The sequence below is a fragment of the Centruroides vittatus genome, unplaced genomic scaffold, assembly GCF_030686945.1.
Source record: "Centruroides vittatus isolate TY-2023 unplaced genomic scaffold, ASM3068694v2 contig_487, whole genome shotgun sequence".
Taxonomy (NCBI): Eukaryota; Metazoa; Arthropoda; class Arachnida; order Scorpiones; family Buthidae; genus Centruroides; species Centruroides vittatus.
In genome coordinates, this window is record NW_027122275.1 from 637,946 (window position 1) to 657,819 (window position 19,874).

The 19,874-nt window shown below is 30.3% G+C and overlaps 2 protein-coding genes across 4 annotated transcripts in view; both read left to right on the forward strand.

Moving 5' to 3' along the window:
• Sf3a2 (splicing factor 3a subunit 2) overlaps nt 1–12,418 on the forward strand; it is a 42,161-nt gene extending 29,743 nt beyond the window's left edge. For both annotated transcript variants that reach the window (XM_067273735.1, XM_067273736.1), the window contains exon 3: nt 11,528–12,418. In XM_067273735.1, the coding sequence (XP_067129836.1) occupies nt 11,528–12,273 (746 nt within the window). In that variant the 3' untranslated portion in view covers nt 12,274–12,418. The remainder of the gene's footprint in view (nt 1–11,527) is intronic.
• A 3,377-nt stretch (nt 12,419–15,795) lies between these two features.
• Dsp1 (Dorsal switch protein 1) lies at nt 15,796–19,207 on the forward strand. Of its 2 annotated transcripts, none has more exons than XM_067273724.1 (5): nt 15,796–15,873; nt 17,160–17,379; nt 17,477–17,631; nt 17,710–17,884; nt 17,950–19,207. In XM_067273724.1, the coding sequence occupies exons 2-5, from the start codon at nt 17,233–17,235 to the stop codon at nt 18,124–18,126; spliced, it is 654 nt and encodes a 217-aa protein (XP_067129825.1). In that variant the 5' UTR covers nt 15,796–15,873; nt 17,160–17,232; the 3' UTR covers nt 18,127–19,207. The 2 variants fall into 2 exon arrangements, with proteins under 2 accessions (XP_067129825.1, XP_067129826.1); XM_067273725.1 differs by having other exon boundaries at nt 15,829–15,947.
• The last annotated feature ends 667 nt before the right edge of the window (nt 19,208–19,874 follow it).

Consider the following 19,874-nt stretch of genomic DNA (forward strand, 5'->3'; position numbering starts at 1 on the left):
GAAGATTGGTGAATCTGTTAGCAACTGGTAAATTACCAGAAACTTTACATATAATGTTCTGAATGATGCTCAGTGGTGAACCAGTAGGCATTTCTAAACAGACTCCTAGAAAACTAATGATTGTCTACCAGAATCAATCATGTGATTATCTGACATCATGTTGAAGCATTTAGTCTGACATTCCACTTTTTACATTTCTTGTCACTATAGGCAGTATCAAAGAAGAGAACCTGAAAAGAAATACATGCATAGTTAATAAGCAGTTTGCCTGACAATCTTGAAGCTAACTTTAGTATCTTCTGATTAATAATGCCTGCGGCTTATGGCTCACTGACTTGAGTTTGATCCTTGTTCCTTTTATTATTTTATATAAAAAATAACTGATTAAATTTATTTGAATAAAATACTTTTTATTTTCTTCTATTTCACAACAGTTAAGTCAATAAATTTAATATTTTGTCTCTAGTTAAAATAAAGTAGGCAATTAATTAATTAATCTCATATACGTACTTTATATCTTTATATATATAATATAATGTATAATTAATTAATTAATTGCCTACTTTGCTATTTCTATCATACATACGACAGTGATATCATACAATCATTGTTAAGGTCTGGAACTTTACACATTCACACAGAAGCATGTGTAAAATGCATATTTAGGCTAAATTTCTTATAAATGCATATTTGTTATCTTTTTTTACTACAGTTTACTCAAATATGTCAAAAAATTATCAATTTAATTCTACTGGGATTTTACCTCATACAATTCAAGTAAGTGTCAGACACTGGCACCCTCTTTTACCAAAAATGTTCAAGCTTGTGTGTGATACGGACAGATTCAATTAAACTCTTCTCACACTAAACTTTGACATGTTAGTACAGAAATTTCAACAGATTATCCTTCTATTAGTTTTATATTGGCTGACTAAATTTCATCACCTTATATTCAGTAGTTTTTTAATATCAAACATGAAGAAAGCATTCACCAAATGTCCAGCTTGAATTAAATTCTCTAAAGCAACAGTCGGCAACCTTTCTCACCTCACGGACCACTAAACTTGCAATTTTGAATTCCATGGACCACTAACATAAATTTTTTTAAACAATACAAAATCTGTAGAATAATGATCATAAAAGTTCAATTTTACTATATTAATGTGAAACTTGCATGTTTAATTATAACAAATTAATGCAAGCCTAAAGTTCATTGCTGCTTGTTTGAAATGGATTCTTAGCGCTTTTCCACGAAGGACGACAATTGCACTCACAATATTGTTTATTGTTCATTATTTATTGATAACAATCGCTTCGTATTTGGTTTTAGATTCGAATAAAAAACCCCAATGAATGAATAAAGCAACTAAGCATTTTGCATTTCTTTCGTAATCCTTCACATAACCTTCAGTTGATCAATGTCCAGTTTTCTCGTGGACCACTGGTTGTCAACCATTGCTCTAAAGATTGTGAATCCAATTTTAGATTGTTTCCCAAGCCAGTTCTTACTGGGGAATATGGGTAGAAGCTACCATTTATTATGAAGATCACTTCAAGAACATAAAACAGATTCTTGATAACATGGATTTTTGGAAGCAGCAGCTGTTGCAATTTGCAAAGGTGAATTTTCAAATTCATTAATCTAAGATCATCTCGTAGAGCTGTCACTAGGTTTCTACCTACTTCAATTACCAGTTTGGAAATCACATCTTCCAATGAGTGAAGTGATTGAAATTGTGGATAAAGTACATAACACATTACAGTGGAACCTCACTTAACAAACATAATTCATTCCAGAGTCTTACTTGTAATGCGAAACACTCGTTAAAAAAACAATTTTTTCCATAAAAATTAATGTAAAATACAATAATGCGTTCCATGCCAAAAAAAAAATACTCAAATATTTTATGTATAATGCTTATTCAAAGAAAATTATACAATTAACATTGTTAAGGAGCGTGAATCATCATCTTTTCTTCTAGTGTGGAATGAACCAACCTGAAATGCAAATTCAATTTGCAGAAAACAAAAAAAAAAATCAGATAATTTGTCCGATAAACACACCAAACAATATGCCAAATTCTTGGGCTATGTAAAGGCTATAATTAAATATTAGAAATTAATTAATTTGACTAGAGGTAGGTGATAGTTATGTTTCCATCTTGTATTAAATTTAATAATTATAAATAATAAATTTTTAATTTAGACATTTCTGGAACTTAATTTGGAATTGGTCATTAAATTTAATATGAGATGGAAGCATAACTGCCTACCTCTAGTCAAATTAATTAATTTCTAATATGTAATTATAGCCTTTACGTAGCCCATGAATTTGGCATATCATTAAATGTGTTTATTATATAATGGGCTATGGTTGTTGATGTTTATATGTAATATGTGAACACAAGTTTGGAAAAATGTATGATCATAAGTGACACTAAGATGCTATCTGATCAGTGCTAAACACGGACTGATGGAACATGCATACATCCGGGACTTCCCCTCTCCTCACCACTCGTTATGCGAAACATCGCTTGTTAAGTGAGTCATTTTTTCACAATTTATTTTGCTTGTTATGCGAAACACTTGTTGTCTGAGGTGCTCATTAAGCGAGGTTCCACTGTACTGAAAAACAAAAGTAGCCTATCTGAAAAGTTGTACAAAAAGCTGCAGGAAGTTCTAAAAATCCTGGATTTTTAGAACAAAAAGTTTTTAGAACGATTAATTATATCCAACATTCTGTAAGGAAATGGAGGCTGTATTTCTGATCTAACAACTGACTATACAATTGAAGGATTAATGTTTTAAATGTGTACCAATCATGTCAACTTGCATGGAAAGAAATTTCTGTACATATAAATCTGTATTTTCTGATAAAGGCAAAGGTTTAATTTTGAAAATGTATTTAGTGTGCCACTACAACTATTAACTGTTCAGGAATTATGTTTAATATCAGTAAATGATTTGTTGTTATTTTCTGTGTTCATTAGTATTCTTAAATCACATTTTAAAAATGTCTATTTAAATGCATATTTTGGTGATTATAAATGCATAAAGTTTCAGGCTGTAATCATCATAAACATAAATAATTCCTTCATGATAAAGTTAATTGTTAATTTATGCCATTATAATTTAAAATTTTAGGTAATACAGTCTATTTTGTTATTCAAAAGTAAAAAATAAGTTATAACATTTATTCCACTTGTAAACTGTTTATTGAATATTAAACATAAAATAAACTGTCTTTGGTGTTTTTAACGCTGAAAACAGTTTGTTTAATAGTGTATTTTTGTGTGACCCATTTTACTTTTAATATTTATTGAATAGCTATAAAAAGCGTGTGTAATTGGCAAAAGAAACGCTATAGTCAATAATAACTACAGTAAAATAGTTGGAACATATTCTAGTGTTTTGTATTTTAAAACAATTTTTTCTTTTATACTTTTCTATCTGTACTTTTTGCAAAACAATATTATTTGGAAACAAAAATAATATCAACATTAGGATTTCTCAAACAGGATTTTTAACCCAGGAAATTCTTCTCATCCTGGGAAATCCGCAAATTTCTTAAAAGTTCACTTTTTTCTTATTTTATGTTAAGATTGTGGAAATTTTGCCAATAGAAAGTGTAAGTAACTCATAAACTGTCAGAATACATTTGTATTTATTAATTTTAATCTTACTTATTAGTTTTTTTCAATTTTTCCTTGTTATGGCATGTCACAAATGGATGCGTTGCCAGTTATGCTACCCGAACCTTCTGTCCAATCTCCTCTTTCAGCATATATAAGACTAAGACTAATAACCATCAATGGTTATATCTTAGTCTTATATATGCTGGAAGAGGTAACGTAACTGGTAACGTAACTGGCAACGCGTCCGCATGGTAAGCAGGAGTTGCGGGTTTGAGTCCCGTTTCGGGCCGATTCTTTTTTTCCAGTTTAATCTAAATTAATTAATTAAATATTATAATTATTAATTTTAATAAGAGATGGTGCCTAACGCCTAACTCTAGTGCCAAATTTATCTCTAATCTATAATCATATATCCAAAATTTAACCCGATCATTTACAGCAGTTGTTGGTGTATTTGCTTATGATATTGGGTTTTGTTTGATGTATATTTCCAAAAATAATAAAATAATAATTAAAACTCAGATTTTTACACCAAAACTAAAATCAAAATTAATTAATTTAAATTAAATCAATTGAAACAATATTTCAGAAAGTGTGGATAAAGTACTTGTTATTCATCTTGGTTGATTTTCATTCAGGCAGAGTTGGGTCTCTCTAATTATAGCACTTTTTTGTAAAGTGACGGTGATGAATCATCTTGCTTTTAATATACATATAAAGTCGTTGTCAATATAGATACACATAATATTATATTGCATTTGTAGGCATTTTTATGCATGAAATACAGCTAAAAAGAAAAAAAAAACAACTTTGTATTGGGGTCAGGAATGGATTAATCTATATTATATTAAAATTTACAAAATTTTTAAAAATTCAATAAAGTAGACAATACATAAGTGTTTTCTTATATTGTCCCTTTGCATGCACATGAGGAAAATCAACAGTTCCATGGTGGAGTCAACCTTTCCTTTGAAGCTACTGGTCCACCTCAATATGTAAAATGTTAAATATATATATATATTTTTTAAATTTTGCATATTATATTGTTTCTTATGGGAAAATTTGTTTCAGTTTGAGAACAAATGTCTTTTTGAACGTTTAGGAATAAATTAAGTTTAAAAACTGAGGTTTGTATAACAATAAAATTTTTTTACAACATTTTTCGTGTTCCACTAAATATCACTATAGAAGAATTTGATTTAATAAAACCTGTGTAAGACCGTTTTGAATTTGAACACACACTCATTGTTCTTCCATAGTGATGCCAGGAGTGAACTGAAAGAGAGACTAAAAAGCTAAAGTGGGAATCCTGTGTATTGTTACACATTATATCAGCTGCTCATGAACAGACTTTTGATCTCTTCCAGTTTTAATGTTCATCAAATCTGTTTCTTTGAATTTTAAAAGAAAATATATTATTTATATAAAAGAACATGGAAATAGAGTTTCCAAACATTGCTTACTTTATAGAGTTATAATGTGTTTCTAACTTGTAATTTAATAAAATCTGATAAAATTGATTATTTAAAAACTTTTTCATCCAGATTTTTAAATTTTGTGATAAAAAATACTTTTTATTGTAAAATTTAAGAATTATTCAAACTAAAGACTTTTATGTGTTTTGTTATCCTACATAATTAATTTATTACAACATGCAGGATATATTATCACATAACTTGTGTCCACATATTGGCTTGTTCGGAAAGCAATTTCATTTTGTTATTACTAGAGGAATTAGATGTATTTTTATCAGCCAATTTGATTTTAAACCACATTTTCATTATATAATTTGACAGCTGACATTTTAAGGCTTATTTGTAAAAAATTTTGTTTGATTCTGTACAATTGTTTTTTTTTTCGGTGACCCATCAAATTTGGAAAATCGAAAGCATCATTTTCGGCATATTTTGCTTTTTTATAACTAAAAAATCAAAATGCTGTTCAAACAAGAAAAAAATTGTGGTACATGTTTGGAGAAGATGTGTTGAGAGAAAGACAGTGCCAAAACTGGTTTACAAAATTGCGTTCTGGCAATTTTAATATCAAAGATACACCACATTCTGGATGGCCATTTGAAGCCAATGAAAACAAAATAAACGTACTGATTGAAGCAATCTGCCATATAACAACACGTGAAATCACTAAGAGATTAAATCTGTTAAATTGAACCGTTTATTATTACTTAAAACGAATTGGTTTCGTTTCAAAGCTTGATATATGGGTTCCACATGTTATTAAAGGGAGATGCTCTCTATGGTGGGATTTTAAAGAAATTTTTTTTTGAGCTTTTACCAGACAATTTAACAATTGATTCGAAAGTGTACTGCCATCGAGTAAACAAATTAAGTAATATCATCAAACAGAAAAGGCCAGAATTGATCAACAAACAAAGTGTAGTGTTTTACCATGATAATGAGAAATTTCACACAAGTTTGGTAACTCATCAGAAACTGTTATAGCTTAGATGGGATGTGTTATCACACCAACCATATTCGCCGGATCGGGCACACTCAGATTATTACTTGTTCCGGTCTATACAAATTTTTTTTAACTAAGACATTTACTTGAAATGACAATGTCAAAAATCACTTGGATCAGTTTTTTGTAAACAACGATCAAAATTTTTATGAATGTGAAATCATGCTACTACCAGAAACAATGACAACAGGTATTTGACCAAAATGGTCAATATATAATTCAATAAAATATTTATTTATTATAAGAATATTGTGTTTATTTTTCTATGAAAAAAACTAAATTACTTTCCGAACAACCCAATAATAATAGCAATGTTAGCTAAAAATATAAGATTATTATTACTTTTGTCAGTTAAATTCTATTTATAATATACCTACTTTGTCATAATATTTGTGCAAGTAAATTTTGAATGTAAAAATATACCCATAAAAATTAAATTATTGAAAGTATGAGAAAAAAACCATTAATCAGATTTAAAAATTAAATTAATTCAGATTAAATTAGAAATGGGTGAATATCACTTTTCTTGAATTTGAATACTTCAAATACTCAGTACTTAATGAACTTAATTAGCTAATAATTTATTTAATATTTATTATTTAACTTGTTTTATTTATTTCAATATATTAATAAATTTATGTATAATAAAAACTTAACAAACCTGATTTCTGATTAAATCCAGATAATCTGTTGAATTATTGTGCTATGCCAAATTACCAAGACAATTTGGCAGATCATCTGGTATTAAACTAAATCAGAGTAAAAAGAAAAACAGTATATTAAATTTTAAGAAATGAAACTTCAAACTTTTAATTTTGAATTTTAGAGAAATAATGCTCTCATTCTCACATGCTACAGATTTTTATTTAAAAAAAAAAAAAACAAGAATTTGAGGATGTTCAGATTCTAGTCTGCTTCTTTTCTTGTCACAAATTAAACCAGAGATGCTGAAGAGGTGATGTCTGTATGCAGTGGCAGATATAAAGGGATACCATTGACACAAAAAGATTATTGTTTGAACTTCAAAAATTGTTTTTTAAAAGCATTTATAATGACAAATATAATTTATCAGACCAGCTACAATATGATCATCATGCACATGTTAATAAAAGTTACTTATAAATATTCTTAAATATTTTTAAGTACTATTTAAATATTCAAATATTTAAAATTTTTCAGTTAGCCCTTATTTGGGTATTTCTAGATATGCCACGCCCACCAGTGGCCAAGTGGTTCTGTCGCTAAACACTGGGAGTTCAGTCGCAGGTTTGCACTGTGCTCAGACGGGCTGATCACATGAAGTTTTCTGGGTTTTCTTCACGTTTGTAACACCTGAATAGGGACCAGTTTCCCTTACAAGACCTCTTGGAAGGCATTTCCCCTCGCGCACCAGAGAAGGCAATGGGAACCACTCTGGTTGTAACTTCCTCCGGGATACACCTTGGCACCTTACTAACCACTTATTAACCTGCGCCAGGTGCTCACTGATGTCAGGATTTCTGATATGACACACATAGAGAGAGAGAGAGAGATCTGCCATTCTGAATACTACAAATGCCTCCAATATCATTTATGACATGATATTGGAGGCATTTGTAGTATTTAGATTTATTTTTTATTAATGTAATATTTGAGATCTCAAATCTTGAATACTTTCTAGTATTAGAGTATTCATAGATAGCATTCTCCCATCTCTAATTAAATTGTTAAATGTTGTTAAAGGTAGTATTAACTTGAAAGACAATACACTCATTTAGTCAGTTTTATTGACTAGATGATTCTATTATCCTGCTAGTTAATTTGAAATAAAATGAATCTGTTACTCAGTGCTTGTGTTTTACTATCTTGAATAATTTAGTAACAATTTATATCTGGTTAATAACTCTTTTCATACAATACTACCAGAATATTATTTGGGCAATATATATAATCAAATAATTAATAGCCATATTATAGCCCGAATTCAGTAAAAATCCAGTGGTATTACATGATATCACTGGAGGATATTGGGCTTGGTTTTATACTTTGTGTATGACTCTTTTCATATTTGAATATATTACAGAGTCAGTTATCTGATGTGTTAATGACATCAGAAATATGTCATAGAACTGAAAATATTGGCTAAAACAGAAGTTGAATAGAAAAAAAACTTTTTTTCCTCTCTGTAGATTTGTTTGAACAAAAACAAAATATAATGTGAAACATCTGTAAGCTTACAATGAAACACCATTATGATAGGGAAAAAAAGCATTTAAATAAAATGAGTACTATAATTATTTATTGTTTTAATAATAATTTAATTGATGATTGTTTTATTTCATTTTTCTTTTTTACTACAATTTCCTTCCAATTTTCAGCTTTATCTATGCATTATCAGAAAAGATAGTGCTAGATAACCATAAATTGATAACAAAGATTATACTGTATTTTGTATATTATAAAGTAAATTAAATTAATAATTTATTGTTGAGATTATGTCTTGTCTATGAAATCATGCTACTGTCAATGGCTGGACAGCTTAGAGATATGAAGGAGTACATGTCAGGAGTTGCAATTTGGCAACTCCTGACATGTACTCCTTTATATCTCTAAGGTGTTTTGGTGCTCAAATCATGCACACACAAAAAAAAACCAGACTTGTAGGTAGTCAGGGGACCAAGAACTGAGTCAAAATAAAATACAAAATGGTGACACTGTTTCTACAAACAGGCGCTAGTGTGAGATTTGTGCATGTGTTGCTTGTTGGAAATTTTGAAATGCAAATGTTGCGAAATCGAATTTTGACAAATGTGTGACACACGTTACGCATGTATTCTCTTGCTCTCGTCGTTTCACCATCTTGCAAAATGACAAGAGCAACATTGGGACAATTTGGGTACAAATATCTTTCTGCTTACCATAGCCAAGAACAGGCCCAAGACAACACAATTCGTTGTAACCATGGCGGCATCAAAGCCTGCCGTAATCTACGCCAGGACCTTGAGTACCAATGTCAGCTTTTCCTCATTGGTTAGTGCTCATTTTTCTCTTTTCCTTAGAAAATGGTTCACAGTCGAGCCTTGAGTCTGAGACATAGTCTCATCCCGAAAATAGCCTTGCCATTTTACTTCTTTTCTTATATGATTACTCGACTAATTTCAAGAGATAGTGCAGACCTTGTCAAGTTTAAATTTGAATAAATATCTCAAATCTGTCAGCTATTGTTTATGTTAATTCAATAGACAATGTTGAATAGTTTCTTAAAATCTTAATCAAAATATGAAATCCAGAATTATTATAGATTTACTTTAAATATTTATTTTGGATATTAGATTCCAGTTTGATTTTATAATAAACAATTCAGGAATTTCTTAATGATATTGGAATACATTACTTGTTAGCATAAATCAGGGATGGCAAACTTTTTGAGTCCGTGCGCCATATTGTAAGCATACTTAGCTTTAAAGATGTTAACGTGTGCCAAAGTCTTAGCCTTCAAGTAATGATATTTAAAGAAATTAAAAGAATACGCTTTAATTTGAATAAATGTAAAAAATCTGATTGAAAAAAGGATGGTCAGATGATAAACAGAAAGGATGATTGAAAAAGACAGAAATCATATGATACATTACATGCCAGACAATTTCTCCCACGTGCCACTTTGGGCACGCATACCATAGGTTCGCCACCCCTGGCATAAATAATCTACTGATATGTAAATAGATAGCACTATTGTTAGCAACTTCTTAGTAATTGTATCATTCATTGAATTCGATAAAGTAACCATTTCTCTAAATATTTTAGTTTGATAATAGGCATAAAATATAAATAATACCATATAAATTAACACACTATTAAATTTTATTTAACTATTTAAAGCTTTCAATTTTTAAAAGCAAAAACACTATAGTACAGTAGAGCATTGATTATCCGACCCCCGATTAACCGACTTATCGGTTAACCGACCGCGTTCTAGTCGGCAAATTCAAATGTCCGCTAGTGATGTGGCGCTACAATATTTGGTTATGTCTTGGCTACTTTAATATTATTTTTGTTAAATTTTTGCATGTTTTAGCTGGCAGCACTGGCTCGACCATGAAAGGTAGGCTAGTATTTAAACCAGGCCTAATACACTATACTAATAATGTATTTTTTCATACTTTTCGGTTATCCGACTTTTCAGTTATCCGACCAACTTGTCCCCAATTGAGTCAGATAATCGATGCTCTACTGTATATATAAATTGTATATGGGAAAGCATATAGTCTCTCTCGCTCCTTAAGAAATTTTATCAGTATTGATGGGGATTGAATTTTTATGTATAATTTGATTTTAATGTTCTTCATTTGCCAAGATTATTGTTTCTAAGCCAGTATTTTTTTAAAATAAAATTCTATAAATAAAAATTTATTAATTAAAAATAAGATTATTTTATAAAATTTTTATGTAGTCTAACTAGATAATTTTTAGTATTACATTATGAGTTCCTTTATATCCTTCCTAAATAACTTGTTCAAGAAAATTTGCTATGAGATTTTAATTCAGCATGTCTTGCATTTTTAAAAATTTTATATTGTAAATTAGTTTTTTTAATTGTATAATTGAAAATTATACTTAATTACTACTGTAAGTAATTATTTAATAATTAATTTAAAATAATAATTTATTACATTCCATAAAATTATTTTATATTTAAAAAGTAATCTGTAATAATGTAAATAATCCTATAATGTTTGCTTTGGCTGATTCAATATGATGTTGTTGTGATTGTAAAAGCAGATAAAAATTTTTAATTGGAAATTAAATGAATAGATCAGTAAATCGATTATAAGTTCTTGTTTCTAAAAAAGATGAACATTATTAATAGTTAAATAAGATTTTGTAGTTATCGTGAATTTAAAATATTTATGAAGGAATTAACAAATCTACATTTGTTGTCTAATGCTTTTAATTATGTTTAATATTAATTAACTATATTGAATACTTAGTATCCAAAGAGAAAAATGATTGAAACTCTTTTCTGTAAACTGAACTCTCTTAAAATTACTTTACATATTTGTCACAAGCTTTCTCTGTAACCATTTGCTAAGCAATACTTAAATAATAACTTCTTATCACTCATGTTATTACTTTAGTTTAGAAAAGGAATTATTTTTATTTTATGAATTGACGTTTATTACTAATTTTTGTTGTGTAATAACAGATATCACGTTAGTGTATTGAAAACCATAAAATTTTACAATGCTTATCAAATTATGAAAAACACGATTTTTATTAAAATTTTTTTGTATTTCATTTAAAAATTTTATTTATTTTGTTAATTATTTGTTTTTATACAATTCGTTTTTATACAATTCATTTTTATTTATTTATTTCTTATTGCAATTTTCATATTTATTTAATATAAAAAATGATTGAAAACTTTTAATTTTCAGGTTCATATGAATGCAAGTTATGTTTGACCCTTCATAATAATGAGGGGAGTTATTTAGCTCACACTCAAGGAAAGAAACATCAAGCTAATCTAGCTAGAAGGGCTGCGAAAGAAGCAAAAGAATCACCAGCCCAACCAGCTCCCGCAAAACCTAGAGTTGACATTAAAAAATTTGTAAAGATCGGTCGTCCCGGTTATCGGGTAACCAAACAACGAGAAAGCGAAACCGGCCAACAAAGCCTTCTCTTTCAAATTGATTATCCAGAAATTGCAGAAACAGTCACCCCTCGTCATCGTTTCATGTCCGCTTACGAACAAAAAGTAGAACCGCCAGATAGGAGATGGCAATACTTATTATTTGCAGCCGAACCATACGAAACTATAGCATTTAAAGTACCAAGTCGTGAAGTTGATAAAAGCGAAGAAAAGTTTTGGACAATGTGGAACAGAGAAACTAAACAGTTTTTTTTACAATTTAGTTTTAAAGTAGATCAAAAGATCAAACCGTTGATGCCCGGACAGCCACCGCCTATGATGGCACCCACCGGTCCACGTCCCATGGGACCACCACCTCTCAGCATGCCTCCGCCACCGGCGCCAATGATGCATCCTCCTCCGCCTCGACCGGTGGGACCTCCTCCTCCACCTCCACCACCTCCACCTCCACTTCCAAACATGCCTCCTCCTCCACCTCATTTTTCACATCTTCCTCCTCCACCTCAGCCACCTGGTCCGCCACCACAGTGAATTTTCTAGCATTCATTGTTCAGAAAAAATAAAAGCCAATTTTTATGTATTAATCATTTTTTTAGTGTTTAGAAAATTTAATCTGTAATAATCATATCACACAAGTTTCATTTGAGTAATAAATTTTAAACTAATGAGTAAGAAATTTTGATTTATAAAAAAATATTTCATATGAACCTATTTTGGTGTGGCGCCATCTGCTGTAAAGATCTTCAGTTATACGGCCTCGCATGGAAAATCTCTCTTAGATTCAGATTTTGAGAATCAATACATATGGCGACAGTAAACATCAAAATTACTCATGTATATCGATCCGTGCGGCTACCAAATAATTTTCTCTTGCCGACTCGTTATTTTCTAAATGTAGACTTATATAATTCGAAAAATCAACCGTCGTATATAGGCCTTATACGAATAATTAAACTTTACGATTTCTTTCATTGTTATTATTTGTTCATTTAAAATGAAAATTGTACGCGTAGTTTTGATGTATTTCATTATTAATATTGCAGCATCACTCGTTTTTTTGCCGCATTACGAAGTATAAAATATGTTCCATTCACAGCATGGTATTTCATTTCGAAACGCACGTAAACTTTTGTAAACCGTACGCATTAATATAGAAAAAATATATTTGTTTTTACATATTTTCTTATTATATATAAACTTCACGGTCGTGAGAGTTGTGATAATGCTATAGGACGAGTTCCGGTGTTCGTTTGTTGGGTTGACCCCGGTCAATGGCTCCACGTGTTACGAGTACCCAGGGGTGACTCTCCTGCTCATGGGACCGCGGCTGTTCCTGTGATTGTTCTTGATACAATCGTCTTTATAAATTACTCTACTTTCATATATACTTCAGTATTTATCTCTGTGCTGTATAGTATGTAGTTGTAACGATAACGAAAATTTAAAAAATATTATTAATAGCAAATTTTTCCTGTTTATTTTCGACTTTTTATCAGTTTCTTCGTTACATATTGCTTTATTTGTGGTAAAACTCAATCATACTTGTGTAATTTTATTTCTTATTCATTTTTTAAAGCTGTAAATTCAATCTAGATTTCTTTTTCTAGAGAGAGGGCGGAGAGAAAAAAAAGCATGTTTATTAGTATTCTTTATATAAAAGAAAAAGAAATATATGACACTGTTTATCACAAATTTTAGAATTACATGAAAGTATTTCTATACCTATGTGAAGGGAGAAATTAGTTATTTTATCAAGGGATTAGACTTTAAAGAATTAAATGCGTGGCATTTCAAAATTTGACGAGGAAGTCTGAGAAAAACGGGTTTTGTTGCTGTGACTGCTTCTCATAATAGAACGTTAACCTATAGATGCAGTGTAGATGTTAGAACCTCGTCTGTTTCTCTTAATTAAATGAAAAAAATACACGCAGAAATTGGAAAAAATTATATTCACATCTATGCAAACTACTTAAGAAGCTCAATTTATTATTTAAACTTCATTTTTATATATATCTATTTTTTGACAGAATTATATCATATCCCAGCTAATACTGCATCGAAAAGGTTACCACTTGAGATACCCCAATCGGTGCACTTCGCTCTTTGTTCAAGTATATTAAATGATATCTTATGCGATAAAGTCTGGATAGACGAGTGAACGTCATGAAAACATCAGCTATATCGTGTAAATGATTCCAATTCGCATGTTTATCCAAGAATCATAATCCAGAGAAATTTCACTGATAAGTCATCATTTTTTCTTAAATCACTCAATTGAATGTAGAAACTATAAATCCTGATTAATGGATCTTATTGATGCAAATATTTATCTTTTATAAAGGATAAAAATTGCAAAATTGGCAATTTTCATTCACTTTTAAAATTAATGTTAAAGTAAACAGGTTTTCTTTTCTATTTTTTTATTTTTATTTTCCTATAATAATTTAATAAAAGTAAAAATATTTTATTAATTAAACAATGCGCTCATTGAGTTTCGTCGGAATCATCGAATAGAGTTTTTAATTAGAAACACATTTTTTAATAATAATTTTTTAATCAAAGCGTTTATTGGACGGTTTAAATTCAAAAAATAACTAGTAGCGTCAACCGTTTCAAAACGGCTTCGTTATCTGATTCAAAATTAACCAATCAGATTATGGTATTTATATAACGCTTTCGCGTAATTTAAAAAATGAAAAAAAACATGGCTGCCATTTTTATTACAGTACAGTATTTATAAACGAATTTTATAAGTCTCCGGCTACCTATTGAGTGTCTACATTTACTCATAATTAATAAAAATTTATCAATAATATCATTAAGACACAAAAAAATCGTATTAAAAGCGTATATTTAAAGTCGTATTTCGCGTCGATACAAGCTATAAAAGTAGTATAAATATTGATATTTTAACTCGAATAGCTATAAAAGGTTAGCTATGGTGGAAAATATATGTAAATGGTATTCTTTAAGGCGTGTGCAATTACAAAGAACCTAAGAATACTTGTAAACGTATCTGACAAGCTCATACACGTGTGCCACATTGGATTATCATGGGAGTGCAGGGTTCATACAATAGACCCCTACGAGTGCCTTTCATATGTATATTGGCTTATAAACTTAAAAATAACAATAATTATAATAATTTTTCTTCTTCTCCTCGAAAATTTATAATTATAGATTAACACTTATCCTTTATATAAATATGTTATGTATCATGGGAACTTAATTTATTTTTTAAAAATGTATATGAGGATAATAGCATTATCATGAAATTTATATATAAAATTTTGTTGATTAAACATTTTATTTTTATTCATTTTTTTTAATTTATCGTTTTAACGCATTGCATTTAAATTAAGTGTTTTTAGAATATACACAAATATATACGTAAACGCTACGATCACGATTGGTTTATTTGAATTTAAAATTTTAAAAAGTTAATTTAAAAAATATCGAATCGAGAAGATTAATTTTATATTAAGAATATTGCGTTTAAAAATAATTATAAGCTGTATACTGCGTTCATTTTTTCAAAAAATGCCATTTAATAGCGAAAAAAATGGAAACTTTTTATTAAAAAATAGAAAAAAATATCTCTCTATCCCTAAATTAATATTAGATAATTTTTATAATATTTTTTCTCAAATAATAAACCGATATTAAAGTTTAATTTGAAAGAAATTTTTAAATTTCTAGGTTATAAGATACGAAAATAAAATTTTAAAGTGATGATGATGGCGATTAACTCCCTTCAAATGTCGTAATAAATCCTAATTAAATAATTTTTATTACGTAAAATTACTTATATATTAATTCTATAGGTAGGAGACAATGTAATAGTAAGTACACCCGCCAGCCATTATAAATCCGTTACGATTGTTAGTCCCTAACCGAAGCAGACGACGATTCCGTATTCCGCGCCTTTCCTTTTCGGTTTTAAATACTCGATACCATTGGTTAAACAAAGCGACGGTCACACGTCACGTGATAGCCAGGCGACGTCTCATTGGCTAAATTCGTAATCCCGGTAGCGAACTGACCAATGATACGGTTCTCCCTTTGAAACGTACAAGCGAGCGCGTGAGGTGTTCGTTTTGCCAACGCGGCGTTGACTAGGCAGTTGTTTAGGTAAGATGTTTTTGCTGTAAATAATCGTTAAAGAGATTCAGAAATCGACTTCCAAGATACGTTTTCGACAAAAGGTAATGTAGAAGAATAAGTTTTATGCTGTCAGATCGTATTTTCGACGATCAAACGCCTTTCCTACTACTTCACTATTAGTCATTGCTATAGGCTTAGTATGAACGTTGCACAAAGAAGGGTCGCCATAGTGTAGCAATGGAGGCCGAGTAGAAGGATGCAATTTGACGATTTTTCTTATTAATAAATTAAACGATCGGTTGGTTATCGGGTCGAATCGACAGACGAAGGATGGTACTACGCTACGGTTTAATTAATTTCGACGATTATACGACGGGTGAAGGAAATAACTCGTTTTAAAAACGATCGTTTCTTTGTTAGTCGTCAATGGCTGCCTAAGCCAACAACAACGTTATTAGATAGCAACTCATACAGTACTGTACGGACTGAATCCTACAGTATAGGCTCGGCGGTTGCGATGTTTCGTCAAAAATGGCTTCGAAAACCTTTTTTCGCTTGGTTTTTTTTAATGTACAATACATTCTCGACTTCAAGGACATAATATAACGGGGGTTTCATTCATGAAAACCAGGTTCTTAGCCATTTTTATTTTTTAATTTTTTCTTTTTCTTTTGTTTTTGATTCTCGCGGTTGTTGAACTGGTTAATAGTAACGGTTTTTGCTGGTATGACATTTAAACAAATTTAATAATTAAAAAAAAAGAAAAGAAATAAAGTTATGTAGGAATAGAATATGTATGTATGTAATATATTTTATATAATTTATTTCAGGGAAATCGCTCTTATAATCTTTAATTGCCCTTAATTGGTTTGCATGATGCAGGTTTAATAGGATTGTTGGAGAATCGTCCTTTTTTGACAAGAAGGAATGTTTTAATGTTTAATCTTCCTTTATCGAACTAGGTAATTAAAAATAATTGATGTTTGCCTTTGCCGTAGTTTTATAAATATCAGAATGTTTGATTTGGCCGAGGTGATTTTTAAAAAGAAATTAAAAAATAAGTAGAAAATTTCCCTGATTGAGACCGAATAACTGTTAAGTGCAATTAAATAAGAGAAATTTTTCGTTTGTTTATTTATATCTTATTTTTAAGGCAAATGATCACTGTTTATATAGTGGATCACTTGTCTCTTGTTTGTTTATATTGTTTATTGCTCTTATTAAATTATATGGAAGGAATAATAATAATTCATTTTATTGAAGTGTTAAATAATAAAGTGTAAATGACTTATCTTCGCTCGTTTTGTTACAAGTGTTTACACGTACAAAAAAAGGGGGATTTGAATCGTAATTGGCGTTCACACTATCAGGTCTTCGTATTCAAAAATGGGCAAAGGTGACAATAAGCCCCGTGGCAGAATGTCTGCTTATGCTTTCTTCGTTCAGACATGCCGTGAGGAACATAAAAAGAAGCATCCTAACGAAAATGTCGTTTTTGCCGAATTTTCCAAAAAATGTGCCGAAAGGTGGAAGGTGAGATCGTTTCTTGTTTAGAGTATTTAATTAAGTCGGTTTTTCTGTTTACGCGTGACAGATTTTAAATTATTTTATTTTAATCATTACCATAAAGACAATGTCCGAGAAGGAAAAGCAGCGTTTCCATCAGATGGCCGAAAAGGATAAAAAGAGATACGAGTCCGAAATGGCAAATTACAAACCGGTAAAGGGAGAAAAAACCAAGAAGCGTAAACGTACTAAAGATCCAAATGCTCCCAAAAGGGCCTTGTAAGATGTTATTTCAGAAAGTATACAAATAAATTAAAAATTATTTTGTTTGTTGAAACTATCTTATTCGCCCTTTAGATCAGCTTTCTTTTGGTTTTGTAATGATGAACGTCCAAAGGCAAAGGAAAGTTTACCAGATGCTCCTGTTGGTGAAATTGCCAAAGAACTCGGTAGACGGTGGAACGAAGTTACAGACGAAACCAAGGCAAAATACGAAGCTCTCGCTGCTAAAGATAAAGCCAGATACGAAAAGGTGTGTTTCAAATAAATTTTCTTTTTTTAATAAGTAAACTAATTATATATTAAAAAACCAATTAGGAAGTAAAGGCTTACAAGGGAAAGAAGGCTAAGGCAGGTGGCGGTGCTAAGGCCGGAGGAGCCAAAAAGAAAGACGAATCGGACGACGAGGAAGAAGAATCCCCGGAAGAGGAGGAAGAAGTGGTAGAAGAGGACGACGTAGACGAAGAGGAGGAAGAGGACGAGGATGATGAGTGAAGCATCTGTGGTTCACAGTGTTGTTAGCATTGAAGTTGGCCAAAGGACACTATTATTGCTGTCCTTAACTCCCTGTTCATAGTTCTATGATACTTCATGTAGGGGATTTTTGGAGTAGGTTTGTTACCCTGTGTATCATGTCATCATGTCATTAATTTTCAGCTCATCAAGTGAACATGCTTATGTACTTAGGCGTGAATTCGGAGATATGTTGAAAATCCTCTTCATGTAGATGGTTTACCTGGAAAAAGTGTAAAAATTTTGCATTTTTCTCCTAATATGCTTCTCTGTAGCAATCATTTTATTAAAAAAAATTTTTTTGAATGTTTGGTAGACTTCACTGCTTAACAGCTCGGTGATTGCTACAGACAAGCTAAAGTCATCACACATGCCTAAGTAAACATTTATTCATTTTGTTTTTGAATTATTGCTCATTGAGTTCATCACATTTGGGGCTGCTGTTTGTTACCTCATTTAAATATTTCTTAATATCTTGTAATTTTTCATAATGTATAATATAAACAAGCAGCAAAGTTTGTCACCATGGTACAGTTAGAACAATTGAAGAGACTATATACATATATATATATATAAATATATAAAATATATTTAACAAGGAAACAAGTGCTTTTTCCTTGTCAGTGTTCATATTCTATTGTTTTCTGATGTATTAAGTATTACAACAGCTAGTTTTTCATATAAATTTATAAACATTGACGAAAGCCAAAATATTGACTCGTACAAAAAAAACCAGTTAAAGAAAAAAGATATATATTGTTAACTTGTCAATATTTTGTCCGTTTTTCTGTGAAATTTTTGGAATTGTTAAGATATAAATTTCTACTGTTAAGTTACAAAAAAAAAATCACCACTTTAATAGAACTGTGCCTTTCAATTGTTCCAATCATTTCCTGAACATGGAGACTATGCCCCATGAAGTTTACTTTTTTATTTTTTCGTTTTCTGTAAAGTTTTAAAAAAGAAGAAAAAAGAAAAAAGTTGTTTAGTGAAACAGTTGTTTTAATGTGCTGTCGTGACTTTTGTATTTTCTGAGCTGAAATAAACTAAATGGAACTTGGAACGATCTCTTTTTATGTATAACTTAATTAAAACAACATCGGCTTGCCGTAACGTAGACGTCACGGAATTATTATTTTTTTCCGTAATTAGAGGGTTTTTTAAAAAAATAATAAGATTGGTTTATATTTATGTACCATACGTACGCGGTTTGGCTTATTAAAATTCGGAAGGAACGAGTAGTAGCTACAAGATCGATGCAGATGAAGAACGTAGTAGTAGTACGCACAGTACAGTACATATGGAAGTGCCGTCCGTCTCGAAACGAATGCATATTTGTTAGAATATAGCCAGACATTTTGTTAGAGTTGTTTATATAGAATGAATTAACAAATTTGTGAAGTTCTTGTATAAACAAACATTGTACACGTCAAAAAGTAAACACGAGAAAGATTTTTTTATGTCGATGATGTACTTAGACAATAACATAACAACAACACACAACCTGGTATAACCTGTTTTACATTACAAGGCATCGAGTGTATTATTTAGTCTTCCTGTTATTCGAATTATAATTTTTTTTTTTTTTAGAAGAAAGTCGCCATCTTTAAACAAGTAGGATACAGTCTGTTCGTGTCAAGAGAAAATGAATTAACGGCAATCTCAGCCGGTTGAAGCCGGAAAAGGTGGATGAGTTTGCCGCTTGACGATTTCGTGTAGTAGTCGGCTTC